At 45.5% G+C, this 19,467-nt stretch overlaps 1 protein-coding gene across 1 annotated transcript; it reads right to left on the bottom strand.

Moving 5' to 3' along the window:
- Window positions 1–5,792: 5,792 nt before the first annotated feature.
- Window positions 5,793–7,723, bottom strand: CXH2orf74 (chromosome X C2orf74 homolog). The gene is made up of 4 exons (XM_055119739.1): window positions 7,608–7,723; window positions 7,279–7,371; window positions 6,849–7,032; window positions 5,793–5,939 (listed from the first exon to the last, which is right to left on the bottom strand). The coding sequence occupies exons 1-4, from the start codon at window positions 7,721–7,723 to the stop codon at window positions 5,793–5,795; spliced, it is 540 nt and encodes a 179-aa protein (XP_054975714.1).
- Between the last annotated feature and the right edge of the window lie 11,744 nt (window positions 7,724–19,467).

Here is a 19,467-nt window from a genome sequence, read left to right as displayed (position 1 = left end):
GGAGCGCAGCCCGCGCCGAGGTGGGGCGAGAGGCGGGGCGCGGCGGGGCGCGGCGGGCGGGCTCCCCGGGAGCCGCCGCTGCTGGGCCCGACCCCGGCCGCCGGGCCCGGCCGCTCCGCGCCGCGCCCAGGGCCCGTGTCGCGTGTGGCTGTCCGCGCTGTCGCCCGGGCGGCAGGCCCCGGCCCCGCGCGCGGCGTGCCCGGCTACCCTGCGCCCAGCGGGCTGCCCCCGGGCCGCGCTCCCCTCACACCCTGCGTCCCGGTGGCCTCGAAAGTGCCTGCAGGGTTTGGCGATGGGGTGGCGGAATTCGAAATACGGTGGTGGCGATGTGTAATGGTGGTGGGCTTGGTGTTGGGTGGACTACTGAACGTAATCGATTATTGTGAACAACTTTATAAAAAATAAAATTTAAAAAAAGAAAGTGCCTGCAGGATTGGTGCCCCGTGGGTCGCCCCTGGACGCCTTTGCCCCCCCCATCACCGTTCAGGTGGCGCGGATTACCAAGCCACCGGTTCCTTCAGGGTGGTGGTGTGGGGGGGGTGGGGGTTGTTCGCTTAAGGATCCTTTATAAGGTGATGAAAAACCTGATTGCTTACTAGCATTCTATGAGGCAATGTTACAATAATGAAGTAAATAGTAATATAGCTAACAACAGCAGGAAACTTTGAAAAAACAACTTTGGGGCCGGAATGATAGTACAGCAGGTAGGGCGATTCTATCCGTGGCGTCCCGTATGATCTCCCAAGCACCAGCAGGAATGATTCCTAAGTGCAGTCAGGAGTCACCTCTGAGCATTGCCGGGTGTTGCACACACACCTTCTCCCCTCAAAAAAAAAAAATATATATATGTTTATATATATTTATATATATTTATATAAAATATATATATATTTTAGTAAGGACCGGAGTAAGTACGGGGTTAAGGCACATTTGCCTTGCTTGCAGCCAGTTCCTCTTAAGACCCTCCTAAGCACCATCAGGGGTCACTCCTGAGCACAGAGCCTTAGCATCGCTAGGATTCCGCCCCCACCCACAACAGAACAAAAGAAAACATAGTAACTTTAGCAACAGCTTTCTACTTGCTTGCTTGCAAACCGCCCCTGAGCCTCTGTACCTCCGTATTCAGCAGAGTTGGCCAAGACTGCCGGAGGGGACTGATTGTTTTTGCCTGTGACCACCTGTCTGGCCTTGACTTGCAGCTGGGGACAGCGTGTTCTCCATCCTAACCTCACTTTCCAAAAACTGCAACAGTTTCCTAAGCAAACTGCTTTCGACATGTTTGACCAGAAAACAAAAAGTTAGGTGTTTTATATAACACCTAACTTCACAAGGGCATGGATAGATCTCAAATAGAGGGTTAACCGTGGGGATTCTTTTGGCACCCATTTTCATGTGGATGACCTCGGGGGACCATATGGGATACTGGGCATCAAACCCAGGTTGTCCGCGTGCAAGGCAAATGCCCTACCCGCTGTGCTACTGCTCCAGCCCCTGAGCTGTTTGTCTTTTACCGAATTACTGATACAACATTACAGGGCAAGATTTAAACAGGTATCATTGGTACCTGGAGGAACGCGACAATCAACAGAATGCTTCTAGTAGAAAGGCAGACGCTATTATCCTGGCGAAAATTAGCCATGGGGCTAGAGAGAAAGTACAAGTGGGTAAAGCGCTTTTCCTCTTTAATGAGCTCTATCCCCCCACCCCCCTGCCAACCTCCTGCCCCCCTTTTCTCTTTTTGGGCTCCACACAAGCAGTGCTCAGGGCTCACTACTGATTCTGCATCCAGGGGATCATAGGTAGTTCTGGGGGTCAAATCTGGGTTGTCCATATGCAAGGTAAGTGCCCTCTGCCCACTGTACTTAACTCTCTGGCCCCTAATGAGTTGGATTTTTTGGTTTCTGGGTTTTTTGTTTTGTTTTTGTTTTGTTTTGTTTTTGCTTTTTGGGTCACACCTGGGGATGCACAGGGGTTACTCCTGGCTCTGCACTCAGGAATTACCCCTGGTGGTATTCAGGGGACCATATGGGATGTTGGGAATTGAACCTGGGTCAGCTGCATGCCAGGCAAACACCGTACCTGCTGTGCTATTATTGCTCCAATCCCCCTTAATGAGCTCTTTAGCATGAGATTTTCTCTAAATAATAGCATGAAGCAGGACATTTGAGCATCCCCAGGAGTATAGAGCCAGAGGAAGCCCTAGCACTGCTTTCGTGGCCCAAAACTCATCCCCAACCCTCCCTCCCCCACCCTTGCCAATAAGTTTACAAATCTACTACAAACAAGAACACAAAATAAAATTCAGGTGCATATTTAGAGCCAGATGTTTCATGCGTTGTTCTGCTGCTTACTCTAGTCTTGACACCAACCAATGACTTTCTGGACTCTCTATCTATATTATTATGACTATTGATGACCAAATTTTCTACCATTTCTTTCTGGAACTTTTACAAAATCTCAGCCAGTGTAGTCAGTTACCAGGAACATTGGCCTTCTTTTAATAGGTATGCCTCATTGCATATTCATTCCTCTTCTACTCAGATTTTTTACAAAATACCTTTATTCTTAAACAGATACAGATGTGGGTGAAATCATCACATCAAATGGGAATATACGGCTTTAACTTACTATCTAGAAGGCCCAGCGGAATAGAAAAGGGGCTCAGGGCACCTGCCTTGCCAGAATATGTTCATGAGTTCAAATCCCCAGGGTCCCACACGCCTCAAGCATTATCATGGCAACCTATGCTGGCTGATCCCAGGTGCCACAAGCAGTTTCCAGCTGTACTGCAGTCATATATATATAAGCACCTCAAACAATGGGTCAACCCTCAACGAACACAATATTAAGAAGAATGTGAGTGTCCGAGCCAGAAAGTGCTACCCTGTCAGCACGTATGTGGGCACAACAACCCCCCTGCAAACACCACAGCCATAACTTTTCTGCCTCAACTAAGAATGCACCCCCTAGTGAGCACATGTGTGAATCCTAGGACTAAGGACATGCAAACTCAGGTGAGCACTGTGGCGAAATGTGCAGGAACCCCAGCAAACACTAACGCTTAAGAAAAAGTTAGGGGAGAGGCAGAGAGTTAACACAGGACAGTGTGCATCCTTCTGTGTGCAGGACCCTGGTAAGGTCCCCGACTCCATGTGACAACCCCATATCCCCTGCCACTCACCTCTGGGCATAACCCTGGAAGTCCCCCGGCATGACAGTACGTGAACCTGATGGTCCCTGGCACTACATCATACCCCTGAGCCCTAATGTTGAACCCACTTCCCCAGATGGTCACATATTGCTGGGCATGTTCCAGCCCTTCTGTGCATTGCGTCATCCCCTTCCATAAAACCGTGTGTGGGCTGTGGGTATAGTTTATGTATGAACCCTGCATGTCTGAGGCTTTGGGTTTAAGTCCAGTCACTGCATAAAAAATATTTTAAGAAGGTGAACACCACAGCCAGGTGTGAGTGTAACTCGGGCATTGAAAGGACAGCAAAGGACGGCAAATGGGCTGAAAAACACTGATCAAGATCATTCTAAACTTTCAGGATTTATAGCAGCCTTATTCATTATTCATGCACAAATAGCCTAGGTAAGAAGGGGTGCCTTTGCGGTGGGTTCCAAAAACCTGGGGAGACCAAGTGGTGATAAGAAGAGCCTCCTTCCAGGGCTGGAGCGATAGCACAGAGGGTAGGGCATTTGCCTTGCATGCTGCTGACCCGGGTTCGAATCCCAGCATCCCATATGGTCCCCTGAGCACGGCCAGGGGTAATTCCTGAGTGCAGATCCAGGAGTAACCCCTATGCATTGTCAGATATGACCCAAAAAGCAAAAAATAAATAAATAAATAGAAACTTAAAAAAAAAAAAAAGAAGAGCCTCCTTCCTAGGAAATGTTTCCAAAAAAGTTACATGGGGCTTGGCACTTTGCACACTCCTAAGCTCCTGGTGATTATGAAACAAGGATTTTTGCAGAAGACCTGGCAGCAAAAATTCCTACTGCCATAACCAGAGGCTTCTGAACTCTGGAAGGAGCTATAGAAAAGGGGAAGGAATATTGCCCTTAAGAGGCAGCTGGAATTTGTGGAGACCTTCAGAGAAGGGATGGCTTGAGAGAAGAGAATTTGAAGAGGACAGACAGTGCTAAGGATGTCACAAGTCCCACCTCAGCTTGTGTGGTCCCAGATGACTCAATACTTTCATGAGTGTAAGCCAGGGCTGTGTGTCCATGTGAGCCAAAAGTCAAAATATCTTGTGGCTTTTCTTGTGGAGGCTCACCATCTACTCAAAAATTACCACTGCAGAAGAGTCAGTTTTGAATGTTCAGAACAAAAATGGTTTTTCCTCAAAATACCTGCCACTAAGAGTCAAAGGCTCCGGTATGCTGCCTGTACAACTGGGGGACATGGTTAAAACCCTTTGATTTGTTTCAAAACCACCATTTAGCATGGTTTGGGAAAGTGAAACAAAGTCTGTAACTTCATGGTTAGACTTTTGAATTTAGGTTGGTTAATCTGATTTTCCTTTAGAGGCGAGTTTGCCTTTTTGACAAATGTCTCCTAGGCATTCGTTGTGTTTTGCAAGCCCCAATGTATACATGAAGTTGGCTTTGAGTATATGAATAGAGAACACACAGTGTTCCTCCATTCTCCCAGTCTGTACCTCCTCACTACACTTACCTGTACTTCACCTCTCCCCTCAGGCCAGCAGCTCTGGCTAAAATGGCATCCACAAATGGTTGTGTGTGCTCACGTCACCCCTGTGCACTCAGCAAAGGTCTAGTACAGCAATTAGGGTGATCCTGCCCTGGTCTGTATGGTGTGTTCCATACATAAAACAGCTGGGTTTTTTCTTTTTTTTTTTTTTTTTTTTGCTTTTTTGGGTCACACCCAGCGATGCACAGGGGCTACTCCTGGCTCATGCACTCAGGAATTACTCCTGCCGTTGCTCAGGGGACCATATGGGATGCTGGGAATCGAACCCAGGTCTGTCTCGTGCAGGGCAAAAGCCCTACCCGCTATGCTATCGCTCCAGCCCCAGAACAGCAATTTTTTAAAATTTATTTTCGTTTTGGGGGCTACATCCAGCAGTGCACAGGGTTAGTCCTGACTCTGAACTCAGGAATTACTCCTGGTGATGTACAGGGGATTATAAAGGATTCTGGGGAATCAAATTCAGGTCAGCCACATGCAAGGCAAGCGCCCTACTCACTGTACTATATTGTTCTGATCCCAGAACAGCAAATTTTAAACTACTGAAATCAAGATCAGATATTATCTTAGGAGGTGTTTGGCAGGGGAGAAAGCTTGTGTTGTGTATGTGTGAATTTAAGTGATTGTCGGCACAAGATTGTGCACTGGGAATTATGTAGTAGGAGCCTGTAGGGCTTGTTAGAAGTTTTCACAATCATAGTCATGCAGTCAACAGTTGTGATCAGAGCATCCAGAAATGCGCTATTTCCAGAGTCATCCTCAGATGAGTTACCTAACAGACACCTGCACAAATGTAAACAATTTTATTCACATGTTAGAACAGTGTTTGGGTAGACAGTTTTAAAGATATTAGTATAATGAATTGCTTGAACTCAGATTTGAGTTTTAAAAATAAACTATATTCAAGCTCTGAATATTTTAGTTACAGAATTTTGCCTACTTCTTTCGGCCCAAAGGTAAAATAATATTGTATTTGCTTAATTTCCCCATTATTTTCCTGTTTCAACATGATTTTGTACCCCCAGTCACTTAATTGTTAGTCTGTGGTTACATTTCTTGCCCCCAGACTATTTGAGTTTCATTTTCTCTCTTTATGTTCTCGAGAATAGCTTCGAGATATAGGATTTTTCTTCCCAAGGTCCACAACGATTACTTCCTTTGAAAACGTCACTCCTTTCAAAGGCCTTTTGTCAGTTACTAAATTTGCACGTTGCAAATCATCTTCCTACAAGAGAATGGGATAAATATTTTAAACAACTGGTTCATGAATGCAACAAGTTCTGCTTGAAATCTGTACGTATACATACAAATACATACATATGTACATTGTTAGAAAGAAATATACCTCTAACTAAAATAGAAACAGTCATAATCCATCATAATCTCATTTTTATACTTTTGTGCTTATAAAAGCCCATAATGTTATATTCAAATAAGATTCAGGGACGTGTTATCCTCTCTATGAAATAGTGAAACACTCAGTCAGCTGATCACCATTCTTTCTTCTTGGACGTGGGTCATGTGGTAGGAGGGGATATGAGTTGTCCTTATTATGGAGCCCAGACATCAAACTCAGAGTGACTCTGGCCGTACTTGCACACTGCTGTAGAAGGGACATCATGGGATCTGATTCTGAGCTGGACCTTGAACAACTTATCCCCTCCTTACATATCTAACAGAGAACTAGATCCCTAGGTAATTTCCAAAGCCTCCTCCAGCAATAAAATCCTAAAATTTTTTTAAAAATAAGTAAAATTAAGAAAAACACAAGTGTGAGAAAAGAGTACACAAGTGTGTGAATTTAGCATATGTGATTAGTTGAATAACATGAACCAATAAACAAGGGTGGTTTAAATGACTGCTTACATCACCCTTATCTATCTAGCCCAGTAACAGACCATTTTTTTCTTTTTCTTTTTCTTTTTTTGGTTTTTGGGCCATCCCCATGGTACTTAGGGATTACTCCTGGCTCTGCACTCAGGGACCAATCCTGGTGAGCTCAAGGGACCTTATGGGATGCAGAGAATAGAACGTGGTCAATCTTGTGCAATGGAAATGCCTTACCTGCTGTGCTATCTCTCTGACCCTATTATACCTTCTTTTTCAAGCAAACAAATTTTAAACTGCCCATCACCTCTCCAGCAGTTTTGGTGCCATCTTCTTTCTTCTCTCCTGTATCATCCTCTTCTTTATCCTCTACATTCTGTTTGTCCTCAGAGGCTGGGAATACCTCTTCTTTATTCTGTCTCTGGACAAGAATGCCAGGCCGCGGGGGTATGTTCAAGTCCATGATTTGTCTTACATTTATAATTCCATTCCTAGGGAATAAATTAACAGATTTTTTTAAATTTAAAGTAAATAGTTTACTTACTTATTTTTGGTTTGGGGGCCACTACCATATGTGGTACCAGGAATCAAATCTGGGTTGGCTGTGTGCCAGGCAAGTATCCTCTCCACTATACTATGGCTCTGGTTATAGATTTTTTTTAAAAAAATTATGCATTGTAGCCACTGATTTCATAAGCAAAAACTACTTTCTGGTATATTCTACAATACAGACTTACTTTTCTTGATCTGTTGAAACATTCTTCTCATCTAAACAAGATTTATCATTGCAAGGATGAACTGTTTCTAGCTCTTCTTCTTTGATTTGGAAACTGAAAATAAGCAAAAAAAATCACAAAATAATGGTCTTGAGTTTAAGACTAAATATGGAATTTCACTTTAAAACAGTAAATTAGCATTTCTAAAGCCCTGATATGGGAAAAGTAGGTAGTTAAAGCATTATTATTCATTCACTCTTATTTAAATTTATAGAACTTCTAGATACTATTTCTAGGTATTTTGCTAGTGTGACTTGAAGTCTGATCCCAATTTATCAGTGAATTTATACCATTTATGTAGAAAAACCATCAACAAAAGGAGGATGCAAATGACGCAAATGAAAATTATGATCAAGAACGTGGCTGCAGTGGCTTCAAAGCTCATAGGGTTAGTTAGAAGGCCCATCTCTCACAAGCACAGATTGTCCGAATATTTTTTCCAGCCCAGTTGGAATGTAGTTCTCTTAGTTTTCTAGAAACAGAAGAATGAAAGGCCATTTTTGTTGTTGTTCCTTTGATAAATCCATAAAAGATGCTCTGCTCGTTTTAGTGGAGTCCACTCACACTGGCTAATTTCTCTCCATAAATGTAGTGGGGTTTAGGTGGCTAGAGGGGAGACTGAGCTGGGACATGTGTGATGACTTAGCTCACCTCCCCTCACCCCCAGAGCGATCAAAATCCAGAGAAGGGAGAGATTGGAGCAGCTGGAGCTGAGCCCAGTGCCCCATTCTTCTTTCTTCAGTGACATCATGGAACCATGAGCCACAGAGACAGAAGACTGCCCAACCCCGCCCACCACTAGGGCGCAGAGGTGCCCAGGAATAGAAATTACAGGTGTGTCTTGGCCACATTTCAGACAGGACTCTCTTCTGTCCCACATACCATCATTCCTTTCTTAACCTCACTCTTAATATTTTTTTTCATTTTTGGGCCACATCTGGCAATGCTCAGGAGTTACTCCTGGCTCTACACTCAGGAATCACTCCAGGTGGTGTTCAGGGATCCATATGGGGTGCCAGGGATCGAATCCAGGTCAACTGTGGTGCAAGGCAAGTGCCCTACCCTCTGTACTATCTCTCCAGCACTCCCGCTTCTTAATTTCTTATTGTTTCTTTCACTACAGACCATGAACGTCCACTTCTTTCTTAGAAAATCCCTCTCTTCTGAGCACAGAGCTATGAGGAGAGAGCCAAAGGGGACCTCTGAGTACCACAAGGTGTCCCCCAATTCCCCATTCCTCATTATTGGCTTCAGGGAAGTACTCACCTCCTCTCACCTCCTAGTGTTCTGGCCTAAATACTCCGTATCTTCTTATACTGCCTCACTGGATCTACTTCCCAGACACACAGGAAGTCAGGCAGCTCAAAAAGCCTTGAGTGAGAAAGCAGTAGAAGAACAAGAGACTTAGAGTGAAGATGCCACCAGCCCAACCTGACTGGGGCTAAGGCGAGCGACACCTACGACAGAGAGAAAAGGGACAGTGCTAGGGTTTTCTAGAAGCAGAGGAAAAGGAGGATGGAAAGAGAAGGGCAGCTGCTGCCACCACATCTGAGACTCAGAAGGTAAAGCCTGTGGGGGCTCTAGCAACAGCTGTTTCAGCAGAAGGACAGGGATGTGGCTGCTTTATCCTCAGAGTCCACCATGCCGGGACAGGCACATTCCAGGAAGGTGGGGGAAAAGTGTGTGTGCTGGGGGGGCTCGGGGCGGGGGGTTGTTGGGATGTGAATTCAAGTGTAACTATTGGCATGCTCAGGCCAAGGCTGACTGTAGGACCTGGGGCCAACTGAGTCAGCCTGGCAGAGTGCAGGATTCTGCAGCGTCTCCTGCAGCTACGGCTTCCAGATGAAAGTAGAGACCGGTCTGGAGAGTTCAGGGGTTAGGTACATGCCTTACATGCAGTCAACCTCTGTTTGACCCCCGCCCCCCTCTAGTACCCCCTGCAGCAGCAGGGTGGCCCAGCGGAACCACATCCTGAAGCCCTGGTTGGCGGAGAATTACTGAAGGACCCCAGGCCCCCTGAGCACTGTTTGGGAGCCTCCTCCTAAAGGAACAAAAAAAACTCAACATCTGTTAAGGGTCCGGATCTCATTGGCTCATGGACACACCAGGGATTCTTTCTGGGAGATAGAACTATTTTACATTCATCTACTGGTAGTCATGTGGGGCTCTATGTGGTAAAAACCCATCAAACTGTGCCTCAAAGTGTATTTCATGCTGATGTGTGGATTTTGTGGGGAAAAAAATGGATCTTTTTTTTTCTTATGTGAATGAAAGGAAACAAAGGAACTATCCCATGATGTCCCTTTTGACTCTGTATGTGTGTGTGCGTGCGTGTGTGCGTGCTTGTGTGCATGCGTGCGTGCTTGTGTGTGTGCGTGCGTGCGTGTGTGTGCGTGCGTGCGTGTGTGTGCATGCGTGCGTGTGTGCGTGCGTGCGTGCGTGTGTGTGTGCGTGCGTGCGTGCGTGCGTGCGTGCGTGTGTGTGTGTGTGTGTGTGTGTGTGTGTGTGTGTGTAAGAAAGAGACGTCCTGGGCCAGAGTGAGTCGCTGCCCATGACTCTGTATCCAGGAGTTGCCCATATGAAACACTAAACACTGAGACAAGGATTAGTTAGCAAGGAACACACCCAGGCCCATCACAGAGTGATCTGGCAATTCCGCTTCCAAATACAAAACAGAAGGAAAAGAGACTCAAGCTAGTGTTTAAATTTTTATTGGACATTAAATAGGTTCCCTTCAACCTGCGGTGCCAAGTGAAAGGTAGCAGGTGCCCTTTTGCACTATGTGAATCAGTGCTGCCTGTCTTTCTAGCGGACTGCTGGAAGATCCCTTTAGGCTTCAGAAAGTCAAGTGGGAGTTCCTGGAATGCATCAACATCAAACTGTGATATTTAACCAGATAGTTGCGTTGCAATGCTTTCCCCCCCACCCCCGCCATCTACATTAATTACCCAGACCTATTTAATTTTATTAGAAGAAACATGGTATTATATACATAGGTAATAAATGGCTAATGTTTCAGTTAAATTTTCAATTCAAGAGAAAGGTTGAAATGCCTCCTACTTCCTTGTAATTCACAGGTAACCTTTTTACACAGAAGTCCTTTGAAAATCGCACCTCTGAACTGTGCCACCACAGGAGACTCTGCCTTTGGCAGGGATGTTAACACAAGGCAACAATCAATTCTCTTGGTAAAGAATTGGGCACCAGGGGGCTGGAGCGATAGCACAGCGGGTAGGGCGTTTGCCTTGCACACGGCCGACCTGGGTTCGACTCCCAGCATCCCATATGGTCCCCTGAGCACCGCCAGGGGTAATTCCTGAGTGCAGAGCCAGGAGTGACCCCTATGCATCGCCAGGTGTGACCCAAAAAGAAAAAAAAAAAGAATTGGGCACCAGTCCCTGAATCACCCACCCACCCTCCCCATTCAGCAAAAGAGCCTACATAAAACTGAATAAGTCTGAGGCTGGAGTATTGGGGGCAGGGTACTTACACTGCATGCAGCCAACCTAGGTTTGATCCTCAATATTCCCTGTGGTCCCCCATGCCTGCCAGGAGTGATCCTTAAGTATAGAGCCAAGAGTAAGTCCTGAGCACTACCAAGTATGGCTCCAAAGAAAAAGACTTTGTCACCCATATCTTCTCACATGGAACTGAGATGTCTGAGAAGATATCAGACTGCTGTGTACATCAGCATTAGTCTAACTTCCCACATTTGCATCAATGCATCTCCAGCACTCACCACTGTAGCCAGATGTCTAGCCATGCACATACCATCCCAAGTAAAAAGTCTCTTGTCCTAGACCAGAGTGATAATACAGTGGGTAGGGTCTTGCCTTGCATGCAGCCAACCCATATTTGAATCTTGGTACTACATATGGCTTCCCAAGCCCATCATTAGTGATCCCTGAATGCAGAGCCAGGAGTAAGCCCTGAGCACAGATGGTTATGGCCCAAAAAAACCACCTCTCTGCCTCCAAATTACCCTCTCTTGATGAATGGATCAAGAAGTTGTGGTATACACACACAGTAAAACACCATGCAGCTTCCAGAACAAACTCATGTCATTTGCAGCAACATGGAGAGAACTAGAGGCTCTCAGCAGATGCCCAGCATGGTAAGTGATTTCAAGCTGCCCTCTGGGCTGGCGCTTCTTGCCATGGTCACTGCACATCCATTTAGTTGTTGTGCTCACTAGGAGATGCACCCCTTTGTGGTGCTGCCTTCGAGTGAGCTGGGGTGGCTCCCCAAAAGCCCCACAAACCAAACAGAAACTATGAGTACCATAGCCAGACATGTGTGTGCAGCCCAGCAGCCATCACAAAACATCATAACACTGTAGCACTGTAGTCCCATTGTTCATTGATTTGCTCGAGCGGGTACCAGTAACGCCTCCATTGTGAGACTTGTTACTGTTTTTGGCATATCAAATACGGCTGGGTAGCTTGCCAGGCTCTGCTGTGTGGGCGGATACTCTCAGTAGTTTGCCAGGCTCTCTGAGAGGCATGGAGGGTCGAACCTGGGTTGGCCGCATGAGAGGCAAACGCCCTATTGTGCTATTGCTCCAGTCCTAGAAAACATTGTAATTTAACTTTTTTAAATGTCCCACTTAAGTTATTAGAAAAGTTCTGCAGAATGGACATATGGACAGTTTGTACCAATTTTCTTAGAAGACAATTAGAAAAGCTGAAGGAGAGAGAGAGAGAGGGAGAAAGAGGGAGAGAGGGGAAGGGAGAGAGAGAGAGAAAGAAAGAGAGAGAGAGAGCGCTCAACGGGCTGAGCACTGGCTTTGTGTGCAAGAGGCCCTGAGTCTCTTTGATTCCCCTGAGCATAGAACTGAAATTTACTGGGTGTGATCCAAAAACAAAACCAAAAAAAATTTAAATCTGTTTGAAAGCATAGGAGAGCAAATAAGACCAAGAGTTATGTGTCACAATCCAGGAGCAAATGAAGAGCTAGAAATCCCTTGGAGCTGAGACTGGTATGTGCAATGCTGCCGGTTTCCCAGGTTCATCAGATGCTGATAGAAAGCTGAACAGATCTTTATCAGACTCATGGGACTAGAGAGACATGGTCGGTCGAGGGCAACGCCTCAGGTTTTGGGCTGGGACCAAATAAGGATTATCTCAATTTCAGAAAGAATTAAGTTGTTTGACAAAGGGTGCTAGGCGGGCCCACTAGGGATGGGAGGTATGGGCTGAAAATAGACTATAGACTGAACATGATGCCTACTTAATACCTCTGTAACCACAACACCAAAAAGAGAGAGCGCAAAAGGGAATGCCCTGCCACAGAGGCAGGGTGGGGTGAAGGGGACAGGGTGGAGGTGGTAGGAGGGATGCTGGGACCATTGGTGGTGGAAAAAGGGCACTGGTGGAGGGATGGGTACTCGATCATTGTATGACTGAAACGTAAGCATGAAAACTTATATAAGTCTGTAACATTATCTCATAGTGATTCACTAATAAAAAAATTTAAAAATATAAAAGAATTAAGTTGTTTGAGATCGATAGAGCAACTAGCTATCCGCAGCAAATATGGATTCTCTCCAGAATAATTTTTTTCCTAGGCTTATAATTACATAACTTTTCTCAAACAATGACCACATTAGAAGAAAGGGGAAAGCCAGGCACATGAGGAGACAAATTCCTGTATCCAAAAACACAGGAGATAACCCCAGCTGACCCAAAAGGCAACCAGCTAATGAAGTTATCAGATACCCATTTTAAATAGCATGCTTTTTATCAGGACTGCTCCAGCCAAGCGCATAAGCATTGCCAGATAAGGAACTCACAACCTCATAAGAACCAAGTCAACCGACTTGAGCCACATCCCTAATCTCTAAGTGGCCATGCTTACTATGTCCAAGGAAAACCAACCTTTGGCAGAGCAGTGGAAAGTAATAAGGATTAATTCTACAACTAGAAAAAATACAATAACAGAATAGGTTTATGAGGAGATTAAGCAGAATCACAAAAGAGTATCTTTTAAAAAAATTGTTAAGTGATGTTCAAGGGTTGCTCCTGGCTCTGTGCTCAGGGGTCACTCCTGGCAATGTTAGTGAACCATAAGTGGTGCTGGGGAACAAAAGCATCAATTTTAAAAATTATAAGTGGATCATATTAAAAATTAGGATGCGGGCCGGAGCGATAGCACAGCGGGTAGGGCGTTTGCCTTGCACGCGGCCGACCCAGGTTCGATCCCCGGCATCCCATATGGTCCCCCAAGCACTGCCAGGAGTAACCCCTGAGCATTGCTGGGTGTGACCCAAAAAGCAAAAAAAAAAAATTAAAATTAAAATTAAAAAAATAAAAATTAGGATGCATTGTTTTGGGCTGGAGAGATTGCACAGGAGTTAAAGCACTCACCTTGCACAAAGTTAATCGTTGTTTGAATTCCTGACACCACACATTGTCCCCTGAGCACCAATCTCTGAGCATTACAGGGCGTGGCCCCAAAGCCCTCCCACCAAAAAATACATTTTGTCTTGTGACTACCTCCTTCAGAGACAGTTATCGTTGCTTGCTCTTTTTTCTATGCTGCTTCCTCCTCTCAGCTTAGAGAAGGTGCCGCCAGCCTCTGATGAAGCAGAACATCCGCCTTCACAAGGGTTGTTTCTACTGCAGTAGGGGGATTTGTTTGGTGAATTTTTATATATATATATATATATATATATTTATTTATTTAAAAAGAATTTAGGGGAGAGGGAGAGGGAGATTCGGAGGGTGGGAGGGGGAGAGGGCATGAGAGAGGGAAGGGGGAAAGGGAGAGTGGGATGAGGGGGGATGCGAGGGGGCACATCCCAAATCTGCTGAAACTGTTGGTTCATTAGACGGGTCTCACCCACATTTTATTTTGCAGGGAGTCCACACTAAGTGGTGGCTTACTTCTGACTCGAGCTCAGGGGTCACTCATGGTGAGCTCAGGAAACTGTGGTGCTAGGGCTTGATCTCCAGTCTGCTGCATCCTTGCTTACAATTGACATCAATCAAAGTCTGCTGATGGTGTGTTAATGTTCACAGAAACTCTAGAAAAGCAGTTTCCAGACTTATTTTGCCTACCACTCACTTTTCAGAGAAAAAAAAATTACTCAGTGACCTGTGGAATTCTATTTCCTTTGAGCAAACAGTGTACCTCAAATGCACCTAAGACTACTATCACCTCCTGATGGTTTCAGCATCTCTCTGGGGAGAGGCGTAGTACCACCCACTTTGGGAAACACTGGTAATACTTGCCCAGATAGCTGGGTACCACAGTTATTGCCAAGTTAACTTGAAGCATAAAATTAAACCATCACAGGAACTAAGAGTTTAACTGATGTGTTTCACATCTTCAGAGTTTTGTGACTCTTAGAAATAGATTAGTGTGAGTACATAGAAAAATCCAGCAAGCAACAAATGGTAATCAACATCTACAAAGATGATTGAACAAATGAAAATGTCATCACTGTCTTCTTACTCTGTGCAGCCCTACATGAGGTCACCTGACTGAGTGTGGGGTTCATAAAAAAAATTAACAACAGTACAGTTTCCTGACTATGGAACAACCAAAAATTAACTCAGAATCAAAGGCATACTGAACCCAAATTGTCCTGCAGTATTTGTATTGTTTTTCTTGTTTTGGGTTTTATTTTTTGGTGGGAGGATGTTTGGGGGCTATACCCAGGGGCACTCAGAAGCTGGTCCTGGCTCTGTGCTCAGGAGCAACTCACCTACGTGGTACCAGGGAGTGAACCCTGCCGGCTAATTGCAAGGTGAGCCTCTGAGCCCCTGCACTATCTCTCCAGTCTCCGAGTTCTATTTCTTGGGTAAAAAAGGGTCTGGATGGGAACAGCGTAAGAAGTTCGGGTCTATGCCACCTGAGAAAGCTGCAAGATCCTAGTGAGGTGGTAAAATGATGCCCAACCCCCAAGATGTCTATGTCCTAATTCCTGGAACCTATGATTTGGCAAAAGGACTTGCAGGTGTGACGGAGTGGAGGCTTCTGAGCTGGTGCTTACCCAGGTGTGTAACAGGAACCACCGACCTCAGAAGGCACTTTAGAGAGCCAGGCAGGAGCGGATTGGGGAGACCACAGATCACGGATTGAGGAGCTGCATGCCGGCATGCGTCCGTGACAGGGATGTGCTGCCACTACCCTACTTGCTTGGCGGATGGAGGAAAGAGCTCTTGGAAGGGACAGCACGAGGACACAGACCCTGTCCCAGAACCCAAGGAAGGAAGCAGTCCGGTTCACATCTTGACTCGACCCAGAGACTGAGTATGACCGCTGCCCTATGGAATGCAATATGTTAACTTGGTGTTAACTTTGCTTCTGTTGTTATAGCAGCAATGATCAGTCAATGTACCTTGTAATATAAATTTCTGAGAAATTCATCAAAAGGATCTTTTGATGGAAAAAAGAAGAGGAAATATATGTGTGTATATATGGTGGGAAATATAAGAGAAGCAGACATTTATTTTCCTGAATAATAAGACAATGGATAATGACTAAAATGTCCAAAATCTGCTAAGAGAAGAAGGAAGCAGAACAGCAGAACTTGTAAGAAAGGATGTAGGAAATTGCTCTTATCATCACCTGCGCAATCACACAATAGGCCCTTAATCTTTGGGCATGTATTACTTTATCAATATTTGAAACTGGACCAGAGAGAAATAGCTCAAAGGACTGAGTACAGGCATTGTGGTCAGTTTAGTACATGGCATTATGCAGGCCCCTGAGCAACATCAGGAAGAATCTCTGAGCACCGCTGGGTATGGCCCAGAAACAAAAGTTTAACCTAAGCAGGACGGATATCGTCCCCTCCCCGGGGCCCCAGGATCAGAGTGTGGTAGCTTGCTGTGGTCAACCTGGGCTAAGATTAGACTAATGCTGTGGAACCATCTCCAAGTAGTTCTGCTGGTATTGCCGTTGGCAGGCCCAGGCTTCTGTCTCTACACTCAGCCTCCTGCTCAACTTCAGCGTGAAGGTGGCTCTCGGCTTCCCCTTCACCAAGGCCAAGTGCTGCGGTCTGCATCCCCAGGCAGGCGTGACGGCCCAGCCCCGCAGGCACTGCAGCAGCGGGGCTGGCTGTGCTGTGCTTTGCTTGTGCTTGAGGCTGTGCACAAACTTACGGGCAACGGGTTACTATGGAAAGGGGCCACCAGTGCCATGGAAACTAAAAAAAAAAAAAAAAAAAAGCCAAAAAACCACCTTGGTAAAGGAGGGTCATTTCTGTGCCTAAAGATGACTTGTTTTGTGAACATTTGAAAAAAATTTTTTTTTGTCTTTACATATGTGGGGATGAGAGGCTGTCCCCTCTCCCAAATTATGCTAAATTTACTATGTGCTCTAGAAAAGAAATGACGACTTGATAACACTATGTCTGTTTACAAAGTGGTGATAGAATAGCCAAGGTCCACTGCTGAGACATACTAGAAAATAGATTGCTTTCGACCTGGGTTCAATCCCGGCACCACATAGGGTCTCCAGTTCCCTGCCAGGAGTAAGCCTTGAAGACCTCTGGGTGTACCCTCTCCATGCCTCACCCCCAAAAAATAGCTGCTATGACACAGAGTAATAAGGTTCTCAGATCATCTGCATAATGGAGTCACCTGGTGACCTTTAAAAACTACTGTGATCCATCTCAAGCATCTTGGGAGGTCGGAGCCAGACCCACCAGCCTCTTAAACACTGGGGGAACCTTTCTTCCCTGGAAAGAGCACCACATACTCACATATGGTCACTTGGCTGTTGACAGAAATGAACACAGGAGAGATTTGCCCACCATTGCATGCATTTTGGGGGGGAAGTTTTACTTTATCTTAACATTTAAAAACTTCTACAGTATAAAATCCACAGCTTCATGGGGCCAGAGAGATAGTATAGTGGGTAAGGCCTTGCATATGGCTGACCAGGTTCAATCCCTACATCCCAGATGGTCTCCCAAGCACCACCCAGATTAATTCCTGAGCACAGATCCAGGAATAATTTCTGAGCTTTGCCAGGTGTGGGCCCAAAACCAAAACAAACAGTTTCTGGTTTGCTTTATTTTTATTGCGGTTGCATTGGATTACTATAAATGGACATTGGACTATGAATGTTTATGTTTTAGGGGTATGACCACACCGCACCTACCCCAAAGCACCAATATTCTGCCACAGCCTACTGGGGCCCCTCCAACCTTTTGGAACCACTTCCCTCACCCCTTCGTACCTGAGAAGTGATCAGAGTCAAAGGTTTATTTTCACTGGACATGTTCTGTTCCCTGCGTTTCTTTAGAATCCACAGATGAGTGAGCTCATCCATCATTTGTCCTTCTTGCTCTGCCTTTGCTAAACATGACATTTTCCAGTTCCATTCAATGCAGCAAACTGCACAATTTGGCCTTTTCTCAAAACTGTAGTCCTTGTATATATATGCATCTCTACACCATGTTTTCTCCATTCACTCACTTGCCAGGAGTTGTTTCCAGGTCATTGCAGTTGTAAATAGTGCTGAATGAATAGAGATGTGCATGTATCATTTTGAATCATTGTTTTTGTGTTCTTGGGATAGATATCTAAAAGTGGATTTTCTGGATGATACAGAAGTCTATTTTAAATTTTCTGAGCACTCTCATAGTGTTTTGCTTAGGAGCTGGACTAATTTCATTCATACCAGCTCTGCAGGAAGGCTCCTGTGATGCCAGGAATCAAACCCGGGTCTCATTTGTGCAAGTCAAGTACACTACAGTTCAACCATGTCTTGCCCAAGGGCTTCTTTTTGACATTATACCATATAGCTCCCTTTCTATAAACTAGAAAATGAGGTCAGAGCAAGAGTACAGTGGTAGGGCACTTCCCTTGCATGTAGCTGACCTGTGTTCGATCCCCAACATCCCATATGGTCCCAAGGCACAGCCAGAAATAACCCCTGAGCATTGCTGGATGTGAACCCAAACCTTCCCTCCAAAAGAGAGAGAGAGAGAGAGAGAGAGAGAGAGAGAGAGAGAGAGAGAGAGAGAGAGAGAGAGAGAGAGAGAGAGAAAAGAAAGGACTAGAAAACTTATATTGCCACTAATGTGTATCAAAGATTCTCCCTTGGGATCTTGATTCTTCCAGTTAGATTTACACACACAGTACTTGCATTTCAAAGTAGCACTGTAGCACCATCATCCCATTGTTCATTGATTTGCTTGAGTGGGCACCAGTAACGTCTCCATTGTGAGACTTGTTATTGTTTTTGGCATATCGAATACGCCATGGGTTGCTTGTCAGGCTCTGCCGTGTGGGCAGAATACTCTCTGTAGCTTGCTGGGCTCTCTGAGAGGGATGGAGGAATCGACTCTGGGTTGGCCGCATGCAAGGCAAACACCCTACCCACTGTGCTCTCGTATTTCAATGTAAGCAATAAGAAAAACCTTAAGTCACCACATTTTCCACCACATCTGATGAGCACTTGTTCCTGGTCTTTCTGATTGAGGCCATTCTTGCCACTGTGAGATGATAGTTTATTATTGCTGTTGACGCAGAGAGACATGGGGTCTCCTTATGTATATTGAGGAAAACACTGCCTGAAACCTAACCAGCCCAAAGAAGTGACACAGGATGCATCTTAGGAGACAGGAAAATCTTGGTTTCCAGGATGCCACACCTGGTGGTGTTCAGTGGCCATGCTAAGCCATGCTAAGAATCAAAGGTCACTAACTCCAAGCTCTCCCAATTGGCAACCACCCTAGCTACAGACTTGGGGCAAAGTGCAGGGGGCAGTTTGGGAAAACTGTACATAAGCTAACTTGGCAAAGAGAAAGGCCTGCATCTCTGCCCGAGACGTGCACTTATGTTAGTGTGCATGGCCCCATTCTGGGAAGTGGATATATTCTGTGGTATGTACTTTCTGGCCTTATAGCACATTTGCCCACATATTTGCCTAAACTTTGTACTTTTTTGGACCACAGCCAGCAATGCCCAAGAATTACTCCTGGCTCTATGCTCAGGAATCAATCCTGATGGTGCTTGAGGGGGAACATAGGGGATGCCTGAGATTGAACCTGAGTTGGCCACTTGTAAGACAAATGCCCTACCCACTGTGTTATCACTCAAGCTCCAGATGTGTACTTGCTTTTTACCTCATGGCATGTATTCTCCATTTTGGAAATTCACAACAGAACTGTGTGCTTGTCCCTCACTCCCC

The sequence above is a fragment of the Sorex araneus genome, chromosome X, assembly GCF_027595985.1.
Source record: "Sorex araneus isolate mSorAra2 chromosome X, mSorAra2.pri, whole genome shotgun sequence".
Lineage (NCBI taxonomy): Eukaryota > Metazoa > Chordata > Mammalia > Eulipotyphla > Soricidae > Sorex > Sorex araneus.
Note: the sequence above shows the minus strand (reverse complement) of the source record. Positions and strands in the feature narration are given on the sequence as shown.

Coding starts and splice junctions, on each gene's coding strand:
- CXH2orf74 (XM_055119739.1), bottom strand. CDS start 7,723: ATGGGCCTTCTAACTAACCCTATGAGCTTTGAAGCCACTGCAGCCACG. Junction 7,372..7,607: donor ATGGTTTTTCTACATAAATG/GTATAAATTCAC, acceptor GCTTATTTTCAG/TTTCCAAATCAAAGAAGAAG. Junction 5,940..6,848: donor GCACCAAAACTGCTGGAGAG/GTGATGGGCAGT, acceptor ATTCTCTTGTAG/GAAGATGATTTGCAACGTGC.